The following is a 22,481-nucleotide window of genomic DNA, read 5'->3' as shown; positions in this document are numbered from 1 at the left end:
TCTTCTTCATTAGAGTCAGGAGGTCACGCTGGCACACACCTATGGACCATATCGGATGTAATACATTGTGGGTGCTAAAAAGCACCCGCAATGTGCCACTGACGGCTGCACATACGACTTATCTTATGTGCAGCCTGTCCGACCTCAGACTCTGATACGTTGCACACGGGACCGCTCGTCGGATTGGATGTCATACACATGCGATTTGGACTGATTTCACCTGATTTCTCGGCCCGATTCACTGAACTCATGTAAAATTGGGCCCAAATTGCATGTGTATGGGCCTTTAGAATCAGGCCCTCACTCACTTGTGTGTGGATCAGAATCAAGCCTTAGCTAAGCTGACATTGTTATTGTTCTGTTTCTTCTTTTAGATTAATATTTAATTTAAGTTAAGTTGATAAATAGCATAATAATTGCATATGGATGTTGATGTATTATTTATTATATTGTTTTATTTTTACATTTCTCTTACCAACTGCATAACACCCTACTGTGGAGGTGACTTTTAGGGTTTTATTATGCATTTAACTGCTTTTAACTATTTAATGAGCCACAATGAACATACTGCAATATACAACTGTTTTGTTATGTTACAGTATAAAATGAATGCATATCTAAACAAAAAAAATACTTAAAGCTCTTCTAATGCTTTAATTAACCTTAATGTTAAATTATAACTGCATTGTTCAATGGCCAAACTGTAATGAAATACAGTAATACTCTAAATATTACTATATCACATGCGAATAGTGCTGAAAAGACATGTTAACATTTATATCTGGGACATAACAAGTTTAAATGAGTATTTCCAGCTATCATTCCATCTTCTCCAATTAATGCTGCCTTATAATACATTATACGTCCTTTTCTTTGTCCAAGTACCACTGTGAATCATTTTGATGCTTTCTTATCTTGCACATTTTTATATGAGAACAAATACTTGTGTTGCTGTCAAGGTCTGAAAAGGCCGCATTCTACAACTGTGCACTCCAGTTTTGGTCTCTCATTGTAAGTTGGAATATCTTCCATTTTCTGAAGCACCTCGCTACCTTCAATCAGTTGTCTATAAAAAAAAAATATAGATATATAAATAACATATGCAGTTAATTCTACAGTATATAATTTTTCCATTTTGAAATTGGCGATATCCAAAACACGAGTTCCTAGACAAAGTGTTGCACAAAGTGTCTATGTAATTCTGCTCAGGGCATCCTATTGTAACACTTGCACAGGTCCAACTTGTCCAAGGCCAAGTCAGAATGGCAGCTCCCTGGAAGGGCTCCATCCGCTTTAGCACTTGATGTGCCACTTTTTTACATGCAATAAATCTTATGCGATAATTGCATTTGTTGGCTAAAAAGCACCCGCGATGTGCCCATGATGATCCACTTCCAATAGATCATATATGCTTCATGTACGATCTACAGGATCAGATTTGATGTGCATGGGAACTTGCATTGGATCGAACCTAATGTAAACAGCTCTAATTTGGCTGGATTTCATCCCATATATATGCCTGATTCATCACAATTGGATGAAATCGGACCTGTGTGCCATATCTTGTATTGAAAAATGATTTGCTATATCATGTTACTACTTTACAGGGGGAAATAGTAGATTGTGACATAAAGACAGTAATATAGCAAGAGAAAGGAAAAACATTTTTTTAAATTATTTACAAATGGCAAAAGTATTTTTCTATATTTATGGTGTTTGCCACAGTTGGGATACTACAATTCTTGATGTCATATCCTTTGTACAAATATCTCAAAACACACTTTTATACAGAGAAATTACAATAGTTTTGGTGCTAAAGCAGATTCCCCAATGTCCCCAATGTCTCTCTCCTATCTGTGTGCCTCATGGGCAGTGAACGGAATGGTTAGGACTACAAAGTGCAGGGCTCTGAAACTGTGAGCACCAGAAAGTATATTGCTATTGTCTTCAAATCTTTTATTCATTTTTTCTCCTTCTTCCAGCCCCCCCCCCCCCCCCTTCCCTTCTCCTCTTTTTCTCCTTCCCTTCCCCTTTTTTTGTTTTTGTGCTTATATTATTTCGCTGGGATAGCGCTCTGCATTTTATTGTATATCTAATAAAAAAAAATATTTTAAAGAATGAATCAGAAAAAAGAAGTTCCCCAACAAAAAGAGTTATCTTTTTCTCTTTCCTTGACTTGGCAATGGATTATGCCAGCAGATACCAGGAGGCTATACCCATACGTAATATGAAATCTGGCACTATTGCCAGAGAGCCAGTGACCATGTGTACTCTCTTGGTAATACCGATGGAGGTCCTAACGGACCAAGGTACCCGGTTTGTTTCCAAGCTCATGAAGAATTGATGCTGGTTATTAAGGGCTCGACAGGAGGTAGATTAAGGGAGGTCTACATCTACATATAAACCTGTTAAAACCTTGGAAGGAAAGTCAGCCCTCTTTAGCAAAAAAGGTTTCAGAATGCCACGTACCCACTGAAGTCACAATTATTCCTGGCCAGAAACAGGAAGTGGTGAATTTGGTAGCACAGTACCAAGATGTATTTTCTGCCATTCCAGGAAAGACAGAGATCAACCAACATGATGTGGGGACTCCACCAGGGGTGATCATTAAACAAAAACGATATTGCATACCCGGGGCAGAGTGGGCAGCTGTAAAGCAAGAGGTGAAAGAGATGCCACCCCTAGGGGTCATAGAGGAATGAAGCAGTGAGTGGAATAACTCCACTGTCCTAGTAGCTAAGCCTTCAGGTGCTTTATGATTCTGCAATGACTTCCATAAATTAAATCACGTTTCTTGCCTTGATTCGTACCCTATGCCCCAGGAAAATTTAGTCAGTATCTTACCATTCTTGATTTGACGAAAGGATATTGGCAGATTCCTTTGACAGAAGCTGCTAAGTCAAAAACAGCCTTCTCTACCCCAGAAGGCTTATTTCAGTGCAAAGTGCTGCCATTTGGTTTACATGGTGCCACAACAACCTTCCAGTGATCTACGAATAAGTTGCTGAGGCTCCACAGGGAATATGCAACCGCATATTTAGACAACATTGTTATTTTCATCTCTAACTGGGAATCACATCTACCAAAGGTAGAGGCCTTCTTAAAGTCTCTACGTGCACACGGGTTTACCACCAAACATAAGAAATGTGCCATTGGTATGGTGGAAACCAAGTATTTGGGTTACATTGTGGGCAGAGGACAGGTTAAACCTCAGCGTAGTAAGGTAGAAGTGGTTCTCACTAGGTCTAAACTCAAATGTAAGTCGTAACTTTGGACATTTCTCATTCTGGTTGGTTATAACCTTATGGGATTTTGCCACTAACAAATGGTCTAGACCAGTGGAAACCGCTTGGCTAGATTTAAGAAGAGTTTTATGTCCAAAGCCTGTTTTGCAAGCTCCTGACTTTAAAAAACAGTTTGTGTTGCAGACATATGCCTCTAGGACAGAATTGGGAACTGTCTTTTCCCTGAAGGTAGATGGAGAGAAGTCAATCCTCTACCTTAGCCGAAAATTACTGCCCAGAGAGTGCAATTGTAGGGGAACTACCTTGTGGGGGGACATAGTACCAGCTTCCTAGAGCCTCATATGCCTGCCATGGTACCTACTCCCCAGAGTATCATGCACCCACTTTGCTTCTGTGGCAGGCTAAGCTTTCCGCCATGACTTTTTAAATGTGCTTCTCGTCCAGCTTCCCTGGGGTTATAAATGTTGAACTATGGACATATATAATCAACCAGAACTATGGAAATAAACATTACATAATGACATTATTTATAAACCATATAGAATTTACTTACCCAAATGCCACAAGTTTTCTATCCATATATAGAGTGGCCTGCAGTGTGATATAGAATTGGGAACCATTTGAATGTCGCCCCTTATTGGCCATTCCAAGAATTCCACGTTTATTGTGAGAAAACGCAAAATTTTCATCTGTAAAACAGTTTTAGAGAATCATTAGAGACCTTTTGTACTTGTTTCTGAGAGAGAAATGAGATTTAGCTGAAGAGGCGATTGTGCAGGCCAGTGGGCCTAAATGAACGCAATAACTACAGCAAAAGGCAAATTCCTTCTCAAATGGACAAAACCATGTGCACTACAGGTGGGGCAGATGTAGCATGTGCAGAGATTTGGGTGGGGTTTTACTTTAAAGTGAGATCTAAATTGCAGTGTAAAATAAAAGCAGTCAGTATTTTCCCTGCACAGAAACAAAATAACTCACCCAAATCTAAATCTTTCTGCACATGTTACATCTGCCCCACCTGCAGTGCACATGGTTTTGTTCATTTGAGAAGGAATTTGCCCTTGCGAGTCAACAAAAATAAGGGCCATTGTGTAAATAGCAGGGCCTGATTAACAAATAGGCTGATTAGGCTGCAGCCTAGGGTGCCAGGACTGGGCGGGAGGGGAGGGGGGGGGGGGGGGGGTGTTGCATGGCAGGTGACATACGAGAAATAAAATGAAGACCTAATTTATTCCATGCTTGTTAGCTATCACCTGGCCCAATGTATTGTGGAGGGGTAAAGCTCTTATGGTAACTGCCAGATGGCTGTGCCAATGTAACTTACTCTTGGAACTTTATATACATTGTGCTACAGAACCAGCCTGCCAGCCTAAAGCCAAAGCCTCATTTACACGCTGCAAGCATTAGATCCTACATGCCAGTTGTATAATCTCTGTTACATGGGCACTATGAATGGCGAGTCCCTGGGCGCCCATACAGGTGTGTTTAGCAGCATTACAAGGGGAGCTACATGTGTATTAGCCTAGGGCACCTGGAACCTTTAATCAAGACCTGCTAAATAGATGCCTTCTGGCAGCTTCTCTGGTCCACTGCTCCATCCAAGGACCATCATGTTTGTGGATGTAAGCCCCAGAACAGTGAAGGGGTTAATTGGAGATCCAGCTGTCCCCTCCAGTGCATGTGGGGTTAATTCCCCTGGACGGCGCTGGGTGACTGGCAGGAGGGAGGACTGATTTGGTTGGAGGAGAGGAGGAGGAAGGGGCGGAAGAAGAGGAGCAGCGTGGAAGGAGGAAGGAGAAGAGAGCTCAAGGGCAGGGAGAAGACTGGCGCGGGAGAAAGAAAAAGGAAGCCAGCTTCAGCGTGGAGTGAGGAAGCGCTCGCCACCCGCCGCAGCCGAGAGAGCCAGGTGACGTGACGGTGACCCCCGCCGACCCCGGGAAGAAGGAGGAGAGAGACGCGGGCGTGTAGAGTGCCGCAGGCAGCCGGGCGTACACAGAGCTGCAAGAGCCTTGACCCCCGCTGACCTCCCCAGCGAGTAGCCGCATACGCGCGCGGCCAGAGCAGCGATCCCCGCTGACCTCTTCCTGATCAGCCGCCCGTACAACGCGGCAAGACCCATGACCCCCGCTGCCCTCCCCTATTCATCAGCCGCATGCACAGCGCGGCTAGAGCCGTGACCCCCACTGACTTCCCCATCCAGCAGCCCTCAGGCAGTGGCACCTGTGCCACCTCCACCAGAGAGAGAGAGAGAGAGAAAAAGAGAACCAGCAGCTCCCAAACAGCTATACAAGCCGCAGCTAAATTCAAGGTGCCAGCCTGACCATGCCAGCAGCAGACGTCGGCCATCGCATGCCGGGCCCAGGAGGGTGCATGGAGATCCGCCACGAACCGTGAGTCTGCCCGTGGGGCATTAAATGCTGGGGCTCCTGTGATAGCAAGGGAGAGTCAGTGTGAAAAGACCGCTCCCAGTAGTGGGGACTGTATAGCCTGTCAGGCCTCCCAACTCTTCAGCCATGCCCAGTGGGAGCTTCCCTGTTGTGACCCTGGCTGAGGTAGCCTCTGTCTGGTGCTAGGAAAGTACCCTTACTAAGACCTCATTTATTGGCCACTCCTGGTAAGGAAACGTAAGATACTATAAGGGCCAAAAAGGGCCTCCTTGCCACCTTGTTTGCTAACCTTAGCAGCGAAAGAGAAAGACCTTCCATGGGACGATACCGCCACCCAGTGGTTCAAGACCCGAGTTGCGACCCCCTATAGGATCTGCAAGACAAGCAACCAACTACCTTAAGTCCTATGCATAGGCCCTACAATGGGACTGACCGGTCTTAGGTAACAGATAGTGTACCCGGGTACTCAGGTTAGCTTGTGTATTTATCTGATGGTGATTCGCTGACATAAATTGTGAATATACAGGGTGTAGTAAGGTTCACTCGCATTTGGCACCATCACTTTATTTAGTACAGTAAATAGTGTACCCGCTCGCAGTTCAGCGGAGGTTAGTACTGGCTCCCCGAGCCACAGCGATAGGCTGGGTGCCGAGTGATTCCATAGTTCGCTGTGGATACATTGTTATTGGTTAAGCACTACCTAGTGTATTAATGTTTTTTATACACAGCGTATGGTATATTGCCTTTACCGCATTGTGATGTTGTGAAATTCCCGTTTTGCCAAAAGTAATAGGTTGAAGTTTGCAGTGCCCGTTTTATAATAAAGAGTCAACCTAATACTGTTGTCGCTTGCTCTGTGTCAACATCCTGCATCCCGAGAAGACTCCAGACTAGAATCTGCGAGATCGGGGAAGCACGACCTAGCCGGCACCCCACAAGGTAACCCTCTTCAGGTGTCTACATGTACATCTCTGAATGTGTCACTGTATTCTATAAGACATAAGGGAAGTTTCCCTGACAATTATTTATTTACCTTCAAATGTACCTCCAAAAACAGATTCTCCTTCATTTCCTTTTCCAGACAATATATCTATTTAAAAAAATAAAAGTATTATATAACAATAGCACATTATAAGGTTGTGCAAATGGGCCTGATTCTGAGTCAGATGCAGTGATACCCATGTGTGAAACTTTTGCTGGACACGTGTCTGCGACTTAATGCTAATACTGAAACAGGCCCCTCCCTGGTGTACAGCCATAAGCCTGACTGTGCATAGACTGAGACAAAAACATAGACCCTCTTGGACTCGGATGTGACCTATTAAGTGTCTGTGAAAGCAACCACTTCAGCGTCACTATAAAAATCATTTCTTGTGCATGAAAAGAGACCTCCCTGACACCACTCATCCACATATGCCCAATACATATTAATACACTTCTGTGTGCATGCCACTGAAATCACTACTGTGACTCTGTATAAATCACAATTGTGATGCAACCACGGTGCGACTTATACGCAGACACAGCAGAAAAATTGCTCAACTACATCCGTCACTCGACGAAAAAACACCCATACTCATAAAACTTTTTTCCCCTGTAGAACACTATGGGTGAAATTTAATAGGATGAGAGAATCAGAAAGTGAGAGATTTGGTAAGAAATAATCCAGTTTTTTTTAAAGCATTCATTTACACTGCAAAATCAAACTGGTAAATGATTGCCGCTTTAAAAAAAACCTGGAGATTTCTTACCAAATCTTTCACTTTCTGAATCTCTCATCCTATTAAATTTCCCCCAATATATTGTACAATGAACATGTTTTTATTTTTAGTGTGCTAAAATCAAAGACTGATACATTGTGGTTAGTGTTTTTTTAATCAAAATATTGGCTGCTAAATATAGCCCACGGCTCCATCCTTTAAATGCTGCAGGAGGTGTTTGCAAGCAATATGTGCAGACCTCAAACCATCAGATTTGTACATAAAACATAGGGTTTGTATAAAAATCTGAATCAGGCTCAAAGTACAATGTTTGTCATTCTAATGAGCAACCCTAACAAATGACAAGAGCAAAGGTAAATGGACCGGATTCAGAAGTGGACTCAATTGTGATGTTAAGATGCATTGGAGAGATTTTTTCACAAAGTGAGTGACAGGTACTGTAGTGACCATTGAGGGGTGGTAACTGGAGTGGCTACAAAATGCAAGTGTATTAGCCATCCACTCAGTGGCGTAACTATTAATTATACGCCCCCCTGCCAAAAATTTTGGTACTTGTGTAGTTTCATGGTGCCAGCATGGCGCCGTGCTACTTCCGGGTTCTACGCTCGCCACAACTATCTAAAATAAACAGCACCTGTGGAGTATCACGGCTCCCACGACCTTCATCGTATGCTGATCGTATGCTAAAAAATCGCATCGCATCGCATATGATCAAATCGCATGCGATGCGATGGCACCCGATTTTGCACTGAAATGCATCAAAATGCATTGAAATGTGTATTAAACTTGTGAAATGCCCCCAAATGCCATTTTTCATAGTGCACCACCCCCACTATCACGTCAACCCGAAGCGTGGCGAGCGCAGCGAGCCCGCGAGGGGCGGCGGTACGCGTCCTACGACCCTCGCGGGCTTCACAGGTATCCGCATCCCCTCGCCACGCTTCGCGCTCGCCACACTTTCTATTCTCAACTCCACGCCGACGTGGATAGTGGGGGTATGAAAATGTCGTAGGATGCGTACCGCCGCTCCTCGCGGGCTCACTGCGCTCGCCACGGTTCGGGTTGACGTTGATAGTGGGGGTGGTGCACTGTGAAAAATGGCATTTGGGGGCATTTCACAACTTTAATACACATTTCAATGCATTTTGATGCATTTCAGTGCAAAATCGGGTGCCATCGCATCGCATCGGATGCCATCGTATGGCATCCGATGCGATCGCATACGATTTTTGAGCAAAAATGCTCAAAAATCTGTAAAAATCGTATCGCATCGTATGCCACTACATATGGCATACAATGCCATACGATGGGAGCCGTGATACTCCACAAGTACCAAATAAACTAGTTAACTCCATGCCAACATGGATAGTTCATATCCCCACTATTCATGTTGGCATAGAGTTGATTTTAGATAGCGTGGCGAGCGTAGCGAGCCACCGAGCCCCGCAAGGGGACTCAGATGCTGGCGCCGTGAAACTACACAAGTACCAAAATTTTTAAAAACCCCCCCATAGGGTTAACAAAACCCCCCAGTAGTGTTAACAACCCCCCAGTAGTGTTAACAACCTGCCCTCCCCCCGTGCGGTCGGTACCTCCTGCCGCATCTGTCTTGCAGGTCCCGGCTCTCACGTTACTGCTGCTTATAAAAAAAGTGACATTCGGAAAATGGCTGCCCCCATACTGCAGACCGTTTTTAAGGTTGCTAGAGGAGGCAGCCGCCTTTCGTATGGGGGCAGCCTTTTTCCGAATGTCACTTTTTTTTATAAGTAGGGAGAGCCGGGACCCGCAAGACAGAATCGCCGGTGGCAGGGGCAGACGGCAGCAGCTAACTATAGCCCCGCAGCCCCCACCTTCTCAGCGCCTCCCCGCCACCGCAGGGGCTGCGTGGCTATAGTTACGCCACTGCATCCACTATGTATTTGTTTTCAGTTGGACTGGCCCTGGCATCTTAGTTGAGAGAGACATTCTGAGTTACCATAGAATTGCGCAATAGTTTGATGGTGTGATTGATGTTCTCAATGTTGCGTGTTTTGTATGTAAAAGGCAGATCTGACACGCCGGTGGTGGATATCTCTGGACACAAGGTAGTGGCTGATTCATTACCATAATTATGAAAGTCAGAGGTGTCCGAAATGACAGGTGCAAATGCAACTGCATACTCCTCTAAATGGTGTTCAACCCCTTACACCTAACCACAAGTCATAATGTGAGAAATTCTATTTTTCCATGTTATATAAATGCATAAACTACTGTATGTTTCAGTGGTATTTTTTTTTTTGTATGCAAAATAAGGCATTTGGTTAATTATGATACCATAGTTACCTCCCCCTTGTATCCAGCCATTTTTCACTATGCGGTGGAATAGAGACCCTTTGTAATGCAACTTCACACCACTTGCAGAGTTCCCTACTTCTCCAGTGCATAAGAGCTGGAAGTTTTTACACGTTTTGGGGTATAAATCTGAGTATAACTGTAATAAAGAGAAGCAAACACTGGGCTGATAATGAATACATAAATCCCATTTACAATCATTAAAATAGCATATGTTTAAATAATAAAAGTATATTTAAATGTAATTTGATCATGCTGGTTTTACCACAATGTTTTATATATAAAAACATAAAATTGGATGGCAGATAATACTTGCTTTGTCTTGGTAAGGATATTCCTATGCCTATTCCAAGCAGGGCCACCATTATGGGGTACTATGGGGACAACTGTCCTGAGTCCCGCCACTCTGACAGAGGCTCTATCCCCAGCACCCCCTTCACTACACAGCACACCCTCTGAGCCACCACACCACTGCCCCCTCATTCAACAGCGGTGGCGGGAATGTCAAAACAGTCGACATGGCCACCGTCTCAGTGTACCGCATCCCTTTGTATGGGTCGCTGCACCCGCCATGCTTTGGGCACAGTGCTACACTACGCTTGGCACACTATTTTATTCTCCCAAGTAGCCGTAGTGGATGGTAGGGCATGAAATACTGCCTGTTGGCACGTCAGCTCAAAACACAAACGTGAAAACCTCATGTCGACATTTTGACTGTCAACCTTCCCATTGTCGACCTAATTTGACCTTCAGGCCCTGTCGAACTTACCCATGTCGACCTATTTGAGGCGCCGACTTTCAGTGGTCAACCAAATTCATGTGGACCTAATGACCGTATACTGACCCGATAGGGTCTGCTTGGTGCGACTGAAGACAAAGTGTATGAGGACACTAACTTTAGGCAGTACCGCACCAGTTTCTCTGAGCATCGGCATTCATTTTATTGAAAAGAAGCACTGTCAAGATCATACAACTTACCTCAAACAGTAACCTCCCAATGGGTTTTTCCTGAATTGCAATGTCAAGGTATACAAACACATGCTGTAAGAGGAAATGATACTGTGTTAGACAGAAGGAAAGTCCAAGCACATAGAAAGTTTATATATGGACTCAGCTTGGTTACTCACTTACCACCAGGGCTGGCGACAGAAATCTTGGGGCCCGGTACACTGATATCTCTGCCCCCCCCCCAATGACACACCCATATTTTAATAACATTGAATGTGCTTTTATTATTAGAAAAAAATGATAATAAATATTCATTATGCAATATAATAGGGCAGGGCAGATGGGAGGGCGCAGCATTGGTTCGTCCTATGGATAGCTGTGTTGTGTGATGTCACTGGTAGCCGGACAGGTGACCAGACTGAGGGGGTTACTGGATTGGGGTCCATGTAAATTTTCTTCCAGGAAGCCAGGTGGGCAGGCAGCACCTTTATAAACTATTGCTAGGGCTGCACTACCGCAGCCATGCTTACATCCCCTGAGCCCCTCAGAGCCTTGGGGCCCCTCACAAGCTTGGGGCCCGGTACGAGTGTCCCCTTTGACCCTTCCTGTCACCTGTCCTGCTTACCACTTCTGGAAGACAATGCTAGTTCTACAATCAACTTTGCTTCTTTGCAATATCCACAGTTTGGATCTAAACTCTGACAGGTTCCTACAGTGTAATTGAACAGAAAAGCGAATGGGCATCAAATGATTTTTCTACATTCAATGAAGATTCGATCCCAACGTGCGCTCCTGTGTATTTGGGCTCGGCAAGCACAACGAGCCACCGAGCCCAAAGCATGGCGAGCGCAGCGAGCCCCGCAAGCGAGCAACGCTTCGGGCTCGGTGGCACGCTGCGCTCGCCACACTATAGAAAATCATCTGACGTGGATAGTGGGGGTATGAAAAGGTCGTAGGACTCGTTCCGCCGCAGGAGACTCCCGGTTAGATCAAGGATCCTTTATTCATAAATGAATAAAGGATCTTTGGTCTAACCGGGAGTCTCCTGCTTATTTGAAAAGTGGACAAAAAAACTTTTTTTCCAAAGAACTGATAATTGTATCAGTAGAATGGACTAACTGATTGAATTAGCTAGGTGGTACTCACTATAGCGCACTCCGATAACCCCCATTTGTATTTGTATATACATATGGTACCCCTGAGGAAAACTGGCTGGCTGCCAGTTGAAACGGCTGTTAGGTCAGCCGCTGCTTGCTTACATGCCATGAGATGTAATGTACCTTTAATACACTTTTTTTATTGCATTTAAATCATTGCGAGTGCTGGTTCATTTCTTCCCTCATCAGAAGGGAGGTAAGTGCATTTGTATTTCTCTATATGAACCTTGCACCACACACATTTTGATTCCTATTGTGTGTATATATATATATATATATATACAGTAAATCATATGTGGACTTTTGATGAATGTCTTTTATTAGGCTATTGTTTTGCGACAAAGGATGAGTCAATTGTTTTGTGCTGCTGTCCGTGAAAATTCCATGAACCTTTCAAAAGATCATAGCATTGAAACGCATTAGTTTGTTGTACTGTCACTAAAGTGGACGACCTGACTACTAAAACTGACTAAAGTTATTGGATTAAACTTTACATTTTTTAATTGGACTAAACAGTTCTTTATTACCATCACTCAAACCTTGGGTCTGTGAGATTTTCTTTGTAGTCCTTTCTTTTGTTGAAACATTTTTTTATGAGTTTTATGAGGATCTATTAAAGCATTTTATTGTTACCCCCATTGTGGCCTGCTAAAACAAAAAGATAACTGTGTGTTTGGCACGATAACCATAAAAGAAACTGCTATATGTTTGTCACCTCCCACTTTTAAGTGAATAAAAGTACGTTTCGCCATTGTTTCCACCAGGTGGACTGGTAAAAGTTAAAAAAAATACCTTTATGTGTTTCATACAATGCGCACTTATGTGAGTGTAGTATGTTCCATTGTTAATTACAGAAGATATACCCTTTTTTACCTATTTAACATTGTTTCCAACATTTCTACACATGTATTGTATATCCGTTTCTTCTCATTTACACATGACTAATTCATAAAGGAAACTTTGAGGAAAAAGGACAGAGACATAAGACATCACTTCAAAAATAAATATTCATGGACGGCGCTCTGAGATATCCTAATTGGTTTTTATTGTGTTATTGTGTTTCTTGCCTAGTTGGACAGGATTCTATTGGATTCTATGGGAGCTGCATATCTGTTTTGCGCCTTGATCGCTCAATTCTGTATATTTTTGCTAATTATTTTCTTAGTATAAACTGAACTTTGACGCTATCAGCTTCATGTAGTGGTGATTTTGCAAAGATGACTTTGAGCCTACAAATGTGTCTAATCAAAGATATGTTGAACTAGATGGACGCAAGTCATTTTTCAGCCTTAACTACTATGTAACTATATGGTGTTCATCTTGCGCACATGAAAAAGCTACACCTTGTACTGTAAGTGTGTAATGCATTTCAATTAACCTACACCAGAATACATAATGTACTGCACTTGCATGTGAGCGGTCCTGATAGCCGCACCCTCATTTACATACGCCACGCGAGTGTCCCTATTTGAATATTCAAAAAATTGGGAGGTATGTATTTGTACCAGTACAGTAATAACAAGTTGCTAGGTAACTTACTTTAGTACTTTTCATGTACTTTGTATAAAAGTCCTCTGCCAAGGCCTTGTACAGCGGCAAAGGTCGGTAGTCTTTGTAACCCCACATATCATTTGCCCATATCCGCATGGCTTTTTCATCTCCAATAAACTGCGCATTAACAAAGCACATTACCAGCGAGGAAAACTCCCAGGATTCTCCTTTAATTTCCTAAAGCAAAATGTGAGAGAAGGAAAGATGAGAACATACAAGTGCTTGGGCTAAGTAAGTATTCTGTAAGTTGATATCTTTACAAACATGTTAATAGATCTAACTAACCCCTACACAAAAACAGCAGAGAGAATATCTTTCTTTTAGATAATACCAGATACACACCACAGCCACCCTGGTACAATCTTCAGGTAAAATGAGAGGTTGCCATCAAGACTTACAGTATCTCTATAAATGTCTTGCTGCTAGATATATCATACTTGCCAACCGCTCCACTTTAAACAAACTGTTAAGGTCCATACACACTGGGTGGTTGTGCCCAGAGTGTATGCTGACCGATGATGGGGAAATAACTGGGCTGACAAACTTTCAGCTCAAAGTTGCCCAGTGTGTATGGGCCTTTAAGCTGTTCAGGGACTGTCAGGAGGGTGGAGACTAGGCGGAGCCCAGCTTCTCGAGAAGTCTGGAGAGTGATGGAAACAGGGGTGTGGTATGAGACCAAGACCACAGCATCCAGAACTTTAATGTAAGCATGTTAAGGGGTAAGCACCAAGCTACCAATATAATGGTAGCAATGGGGGCCCTCCAAAAGGCTATTTCAGTGTAATTTAGGATCCTGCTATTTTGACTTCTTCTGAGCCCATAACTGTTCAGTAGTATGCTAAGGTGTTTGCAATACATAAAGGGATACTAGCAAATAGGTATATACATATGTGAATGTGTTAGCATACATCTACAGATGTAGCCGGCCACATCTTTGCAGGGGCACGTGCGCCCCATGCCAACGGAGGCTACCGCTGGTCCCCGCCGCCTCCCCCGCCATCGCCATTGATCCCCCTCGCCACCCCGACACCCACCCACCCTAACCCTGCCCGTCTCCCTGAAGCGGAGACGGGCAGGGACCCAATGCGCCGCCGTCACCAGACTGGGGCGTCGGCAATGGATGGAACAGGCTCCATCTGTAACTTCCTTTTATGTTAAACAGCTCTTCTAGTCATGCCATGCCATGACTCTGTTGTGTTGAGTATTTTTTTTTTGTGGAACTTTTAAAATACGTCTTATTCACAAAACTCATAGGCAAACACAGGCGGTGGGGGGGGGGGGGGGGGGGGGCTCCTCCTCTTGGCAAGTGCCTTAAATTATGACAATAGCACTGGTATATAATATGATCAATAGAGCTGCCACCACATAATGCAGTGTAAGGGACAGAGCAGAGTTTCTGCACATGCCCATTGGTAGCGGCATCTTCTACCACATTTACTGTATGCGCCCTTAAACATTGCAATGGACCAGAGCAGCTGCCAGGAGGAAGAGACAGGAGCCTTACCATGAAGTGGGAGATTGTGAGCTTATAAAGTGCAGTACTGGTTTTCCTGACCACTTATCTTATTTAAATGTTTGAAACGGCCCACAAAGACACATCCCCTCATTCGATGGTGGACGTTCATCAAATGATTTTTCCAGGGAGACTGACTAATACCTGCGGGCTTCTGGCTGAAGACAGGGTAGGCAGCTGACATCATGTGACATCAGCCACCCATTCCCGGCTCACCTCATCCCGCCCGCAATCCCATAGGAATGCCCAGCGTTGTAACAGTGTAATGTGGGCTAGGTGAAATGAAGTAGATTGTTAAACTAATGAGGGAAAGAAGGAGATTGCTGCTATGTCAGGGAATCTCCTGCAGAATGCAGGAGGGTAGGCAACTATGGAAGATACAGAGGTGAACTGTTTTATTAAGGGCAAACAAAAAAGGTTTTACCCTGATTTTTTTCCCCAAGTTTTTTTTCTTGTCACTTCAATTACAGAGCATCCTTTCCAAAAAAAAAACACTTTCAGGTGAAAACACACAATATTCACAATTGTGACTATGAAAATGGGTCAATTATCAGGGATTTTTTCTCCCACCAAAATCAGTAACTGCAAAAATCAGGACAAGCTCGTACTCTTTATTACTAAGCTAAAGTATATTAATGAACCATTCTAAGACGTTCTGACATAATTTTACCTAGATCGGAGCTTCCTCATACGTTTCGCTATTTTCATCTAAAAAGCAAAACTTTAGGTGTCTTGCCGGAACAGAAGATATTGACTTAGAGCAAAAAGCTTTTGCAAGTTTCTTATTCAGGTCAAGTCACAACTTTTCCACACTAGCCGATTTTGAATATATCAATTTCAAGTTTTTCACTCCAGCAGGATGGTCGACACATTAGGTCGACACACATTTAGGTTGACCTGACTTAAGGTCGACATGCAGGAAGGTCGACATGAGTTAGGTCGACATGGTCATTAGGTTGACAGGGTCATTAGGTTGACATGGTCTTTTTTACTGTTTTTTTTGCCCTACCATCCACTAGGGCGTGGCAGGAGAATAAAATAGTGTACCGAGCGTAGCGAGGCACCGTTCCCGGAAGCATGGCGAGCATAGACGTGGTGCTACATTTCGGTGTCCATGTACTTTTCATGCCCTACCATTCACTAGGGCCGGGTGGGAGAATACAACAGTATTAACAGCAAGCGCAGCGAGCCATGCGAGGGGACACAGTGCTACGTTTTAGTGTTTATGTTGACTGTGTTGACATTCCAGTTAAAGAAAAAACTTTTTCAATGTCAACCTTACCCTTGTCGACCTGACCTAATGACCCCGTCGACCTAATGTCGTGTTGACTTTCCTGCATGTCCACCTAATGCTTGTCGACCATAATGCTGGTGACCTAATGATCCATACCCCATGAAAGTAATGTGGAGGATCCAGACCAGGTCTTGCAGCAGTAGTAGAATCCCAGGTGTGTAATCAGCAGCACCTGGGATTTCCTGATATAAGGATTTCCAGGGCAGAGTCAGTTTGCTCTTGATGGTGGGTTAGCTTCCCAAGCGATAGGCTAGGGGTGGCTATGGTAGGGACCAGTGTTCCCTCTAAGCTGTGCGCACGTGCGCGCGCACACAACTCGGCGAGCGTGCGCACACACATTTCAACAGAGCGCACAAAGCAGCAGTGGTCCCTTGTTGCAGTTGTGGACTCAATTAATGTGTGTTTCACCCATTAACTACATTGTGTGTTGTGTTTGAATGTTTAAACGTTTAATATCATTTTGAAGTGATGTTAACACAAATGCTTAACGTCATTTTCCAGTTATATATAAGTGACGCACAAAAATTTAAATTTCATTCCAAAGTTGCACAGCAAAAATCTTTTGCCGCACACAGCCTTCGTAAAATTAGAGGGAACATTGGTAGGGACCATTGGAGCCTCTGCAACAGTCTGTGATGCTGAGATTGCCTGTACGCTACTGCCTGTAATAATGATTGCATATGGAATAAACCTGGTATGCTGTGATATGCTGTTGAAAATAAACATCAAAGTCTTCACCTTTGTTTGTGATCTTTGTGACAATATACTGTGTATATATATACACCGAGCCCGAAGCGTGGCGCGTGCGAGCCCCGCGAGGGGCCGCGCATTACTTTACATGTATTCCTCGTCCCCTCGCGGACGTCGCTCGCCACGCTTCAGGCTCGGTGGCTCGCCACACTATCTAAAATCAACTCCACGCCGACGTGGATATTGGGGTATGAAAATGTCGGAGGACGCATTCCGCCGCCCCTCGCAGGGCTCGCCATGCTTCAGGGTGGCGTGGATACTGGGGTTGACGCTAAACAATGGCATCTCATGGCATGGGTGCTTGTACAATGAATTATCGCATTGCATCGATTTTGATGCCATGCGATCCTATGAGACATTTCATTGCGCCAGAGCTATTCATTTATTTTGTTTGCCATTGTACTCAGAGGTGGTGTACCTCTTGAATGAATAGCAGGCTGCATCACTATAATTAATTGCGCAACTTTCCCACTACCTTTTGTTATACCGATTTCATTGTATAAGCACTCCTGTGCAGTTAACATGGACATCGCATCGATTTTCCTACGCAGAATAGCACACTAAGCTATTTGCTTAGTGGGCGCCCTGCTAGGAAACAAGTACTATATATCTATAAGGTTCCACTTCCCCTGAGGTGACTGGAACAAACAAGTCACTGCAGCCTTTGTAAAGATTTGAATGCTTTATTTGACCTCGACGAGCCGTTTCAGGGTAACACCCTGTTTTCAAGAGGATACAAAACAAACATACATTCACCATTTAAATAGGACTCCTTGGCGCCAACTTCCACTCATCACCGCCCAGCACCACCGGACCGTCCCGTGCAATCAGGCGCATGGATCAGACGTCAGCGGCTCCCACCCACCGGCGTCGTTACCATGGCAACCCTTATACACGTTGAACAGTCAGGAGGCCGCGTCCACCTGTCTACTCCCTCACCGCCAATCCAGAGCGGCGCACAGGGACAGCGTCAGCGGCTCTCACCCGCTTCCAAGCGTACCCATAGCAACCGGACTGACAGGCTAGCGGAATAGGCAGTGGCAGTCAATGTGTGTAATCAGCGCCATGGATACCTGTACATAACATACTCATCATATATAAAACACAATACAATACATTAATAACATGAATTAAGACACACAATATAAAAATGGACATCAAGAACGGTAATTACCATACGTAACATGAGAATGATCTGTATCCAGTATAACTAACTTCCATGTACACTGAGAAGTCATTATATAGTAAAGTTACCGAGACATAAAAGAGACATGACACCTTTTACTTAAACATATACAGGACCAATTATTGCAAAATGTCCCATCAGTGACAGTACATAATCTATGTAAACGTGCTCCACACAATCCTCTCATTCAGACCGTGTGGTGACACTGTCTTTAATTTGTAGATCCAATTTGCCTCGAGTCTTAATAATTTTTTGACCCGGTCACCTCCTCTATTCGATTTGGGGACGTGGTCAATTATCTGATATTTTAATGTCTCAAGTGGGTGTCCCTTTTCTTTAAAATGAATGGCTACAGGCTGTTCAGCCTTCTTGCCCGCCAGTGCACCCTTAATTGATGACCTGTGCATGGCCATACGTTCTTTGAATTTGCGCGATGTCATCCCGACATAGCACAAATTGCATGGACAGGTAATCATGTACACAACAAATCTCGTGTCACATGTCAACACATGTCTAATTTTAAAGGTTTTAGATGAATGATGATCTTGACATTTCTCACCTGAACGCATGAAACTGCATTTAACACATCTAGGGCATCTGTAACATCCTGGTTTCTTAACTTGCGTGTTTGAGGATGCTGCAGCCTCAAACCCAGTCACATCCGTGTGGACAAGGATGTCCCTCAGGTTGCGTCCCCTAGTGTAACATGCTAAGGGTCTGACTTTTTTGAATACGGGTAGCTCTTTATCAGTTGCCACAATTGGCCACAGGGCTTTAGTGGCTATGGGTACCACCACACTCGAAGAATCAAACTGGGACACAAATGGAAATACATCATTCGTTTTTTTCACTGTGGGTTTAAGCAAATCAGCTCTCCTGAGTTTCAGGGCCCTCATTTTAGCACATTCCAACTCTCTCAAAGTGTAACCTCTTTGATGAAATCTCGCAATGACCCTGTTGAGTTCTTCATCAATTACAGACCTGTCACTGCATATCCGCACCACTCGTACCATTTGAGAAAATGGCAAACCTTTTTGGAAATTGGTGGTGGGGAGGGTGGTGGCTACTAGCCAATAACAATGTATTTCTATCAGTAGGCTTGCTAAATAACGTGGTACTGATTTTACCCTGAGACAATGATATAGATACATCTAAGAAATTGATTAATTTGATCAACTAGACATATAAGTCAATTTAATCGGTGTATCTGCCACATTTATTTCCGCCATCATTGTTTCAAAAAGTTCCACCCCTCCGTTCCAGAACGCCCGGATGTGCTGGCCAAAACGATGTTGAAAAAAAAACTTTCTCTCAAAATCAAACATAAACACATTAGCGTAGGCCGGAGCCCCCATCGCACACCCGGACATCTGCAGATACATAGTGCCATTGAAAATAAAATAGTTTCTGGACAATACCAACTCAAGCATTGTCAAATACAAGTCCACATTGAATTCAAACCCATCAAGACCACATAGGAAATCCCTCATTGCTGATAGCCCCTGCTGATGTGGGATCGATGTGTACAAACTCGAAACATCCATGGTACACATAATTGTGTGTTCTATAGATATATATATATATATATATATAGTATTTGTTTCCTAGAAGGGCGCCCACTAAGCAAATATATATATATATATATATATATATATATATATATATATATATATATATATATATATATATAGATTTTCCAACGCAGAATAGCACACTAAGCTATTTGCTTAGTGGGCGCCCTGCTAGGAAACAAGTACTATATATATATATCTATATATATATATATATATATATAGATATATATATATATATGTGTGTGTGTCCATGATTACAAACCATTGACACCCAATTACAATGCACATACAGTTTATTAGAGAGCTGAAAGAAGTGTACCTTTTTCTTCTCATATACATACTCACTCCATGCAAATTGAAGAAGTGGCTTTAGGACTGGTTCTTCAAATTCTGCATTAAATGAATGCTTCAGCACCTACATATAAAGTTTATGGTAAAAATAAGTTGCAGAAAAACAAACCTTTTAATCACCTTTTACTTGGGAAACATAACGCTTGTTAAGGTCCAAAAAATATTGGAGTAAATTTGCCCAGTGTCTGGACTGATATGAAGCAGGGTAATCATGACTAGGGCTGCCAGCAGCAAACAGAACAAAATCCAACATTAAATGATATCTTGTAACTTTCTAATTGTATCATCTCAGTTGTATATTCTGCAGCAATTACCTGAAATGGTTGTACTATAAAATATCTCACCATGGGGTTAATTCAGCCTGGATCCCTAATCAGAGAATTTGCAGTGGACTGTGAGGAAGACAACATCACCCAGACAGAGGGCCAGATACATCAAGCTTCAAAAAGTGATAAAATGGAGAGTAATAAACAACCAGCCAATTAAACCCGTAACTGCCATGTTACAGGCTGGGTTTTAAAATTGACAGGTAGGAGCTTATTGGTTGGTTACTTATCACTCTCCACTTTATCACTTTTTGAAGCTTAGTGCATCTGGTCCCCAAAGAGAAATCGGCCCTTGCTAAATTCTGAGAATTTTGAAAGGATTGCTAATCGCTATCCACAAGCAATCCCCAAACCATCGAAAGGACTTTACGGTCTATTTAATTCTGCGTAGCTCTGAGGCTTCTACTAATCTGCGACTGTGAAAGGGTGGAAGATAGCAGAGACCCTTCTCTAAAATGCCTGGGCATGCCTGCGTTTTTCCACCACACCCAGAGAACGCCAGGGTTCCAATACCAAAAGCCGGGGTTCCTGTCAGTCAAGCTTCGGCCTCATGCGTTTACGATTGATCCATACACATATTCTGTCGCTATTTCCCCTCGGGCATACGCAATGCCTATGGTATGCATGTGCAGTCATTCAATAATCAGTCGATATACAAATTCGATGATTAGTGACCCATGCTGAATTAGGCCCCAGCCTCAATAGGAATAGTGTGCTCAGGGATGTAAAACTGCAAATGAAAGCCTTGTTTATATAATTGACTACATTGTATTTGCAACTGCTGTGATTTAATTTTTTCTTTACCTACAATATGTTTAGCGGCCATTGATATGTGACCATTTCAAGTTTCTAGATGATGTGAGACGTGTCAGATGTGGGGTTAGTGTGGATGTGAGATAACAGCAGGAACAAGTCTCTGCTGCCGCTAAGTTAACAATGCTACGACAATGTGATCTTCCTGCGCAGAATCCCGCACGTTTACCTCCGCCGTACATTTGGCTATGTGGAAAGGGGGTTCGCTGAGGAGCCCAACAACCTCCAACTGCATACGGACCGAAGCCATCACCGCTCTCTACGGCGTCCCCACGTCACCATGACAACAGAGCGCGGTCACAGCAGCATGGTACGCGCAAAGCGGTTGCCGGGCAGCTGTTACGTCATCACTAGTAACACGTGCCGTCCTCAGCCTGCTGCAATTTGCTGCAGCCATTTAGGATCAATTTAGTTAATAGCGCTATGCCGGTAATCACATAATTGTGCACATTAGCAAAAAACATAATCATGTTATTTTTACATTCCCAACACACGGGCAGATTAAACGCAATTGTGTTTCGCTACAACTCTGACAACACGTTTTAGTAAACACATTTGCCATACGTAAAGCACCTTACATAACCACACGATGGCTTTATTGCCACGAATTATGGTAATGCAGCCTGCCTTATGATGGTGATGGTCAGGCAAAACAGATTTATTATTGGGTTGGTTTTTTTCATTATTTTACACAATTCCTGGATACTTTAAAGTATGAAGATTGCAGAAACATTAAATGTACCGATTTTATTTCCTTTCCGTTCCCCCCCCCCCCCCCCCCCAATCATATCTGGCACTGTTACATATGAGAACTGGAGGCAATACAGTGGGCCAGATTCTCTAAGCTTCAAAAGTGATAAAATGATAAAGTGTGATAAACAGCCAGCCAGCCAGCCAATCAGCTCCTACCTGCCATGTCACAGACTATGTTGGAAAAATGTCAGACAGGAGCTGGCTGTTTATCACTCTCCATTTTATCACTTTTGAAGCTTAGATAATCTGGCCCAGTATGTCTAAAGCTGGGTACACACTTATCGGCGGTTCTCTAGAAGAACGCTATAGAGCTTATTGCACGGACCGATATCGTCCATGATATCGGTCAGTGACGTCGCCGATCTTTCCACTACGTACATACAAGCTCTGATGATACGGTCAGATTGAGCTGCATGTACAGATGAGAGGGAGGGGGGGGGGGGGGGGGTATTAATGTGCTGGAGCATGCATTATTAATGATAAAGTGGGTACACACACTGAGCAATTTGCACTATATATCGTTAACGATATCACTCAGTGTGTGCCCAGCTTTACACATTTGTGGTGCTGGGAGTATTTGC

The 22,481-nt window shown here is 43.5% G+C and overlaps 1 protein-coding gene across 1 annotated transcript; it reads right to left on the bottom strand.

Moving 5' to 3' along the window:
- Positions 1-425: 425 nt before the first annotated feature.
- Positions 426-21,907, bottom strand: PPIL6 (peptidylprolyl isomerase like 6). Its single transcript, XM_083176921.1, has 8 exons — positions 21,317-21,907; positions 19,977-20,072; positions 13,329-13,517; positions 10,663-10,725; positions 9,676-9,823; positions 6,666-6,722; positions 3,799-3,934; positions 426-1,066 (listed from the first exon to the last, which is right to left on the bottom strand). Exons 1-8 carry the CDS (start codon positions 21,395-21,397, stop codon positions 955-957), a joined length of 882 nt encoding a protein of 293 aa, XP_083033047.1. The 5' UTR covers positions 21,398-21,907; the 3' UTR covers positions 426-954.
- Positions 21,908-22,481: the final 574 nt, after the last annotated feature.

Source organism: Crinia signifera, chromosome 3 (genome assembly GCF_055691185.1).
Source record: "Crinia signifera chromosome 3, ASM5569118v1, whole genome shotgun sequence".
Classification (NCBI taxonomy): domain Eukaryota; kingdom Metazoa; phylum Chordata; class Amphibia; order Anura; family Myobatrachidae; genus Crinia; species Crinia signifera.
The sequence above is the reverse complement of the archived record's forward strand: the minus strand, read 5'-3'. Positions and strand labels throughout refer to the sequence as shown.

Bases quoted from the DNA above. Each gene is read 5' to 3' on its own strand.
- PPIL6 (XM_083176921.1), bottom strand. From the start codon at position 21,397: ATGGCTTCGGTCCGTATGCAGTTGGAGGTTGTTGGGCTCCTCAGCGAA. The intron at 13,518-19,976 runs GTACACTTCTTT...ATTTTGCTTTAG, and splicing joins ATGTATATGAGAAGAAAAAG to GAAATTAAAGGAGAATCCTG. The intron at 10,726-13,328 runs GTAAGTTACCTA...TTCCTCTTACAG, and splicing joins AGTACATGAAAAGTACTAAA to CATGTGTTTGTATACCTTGA.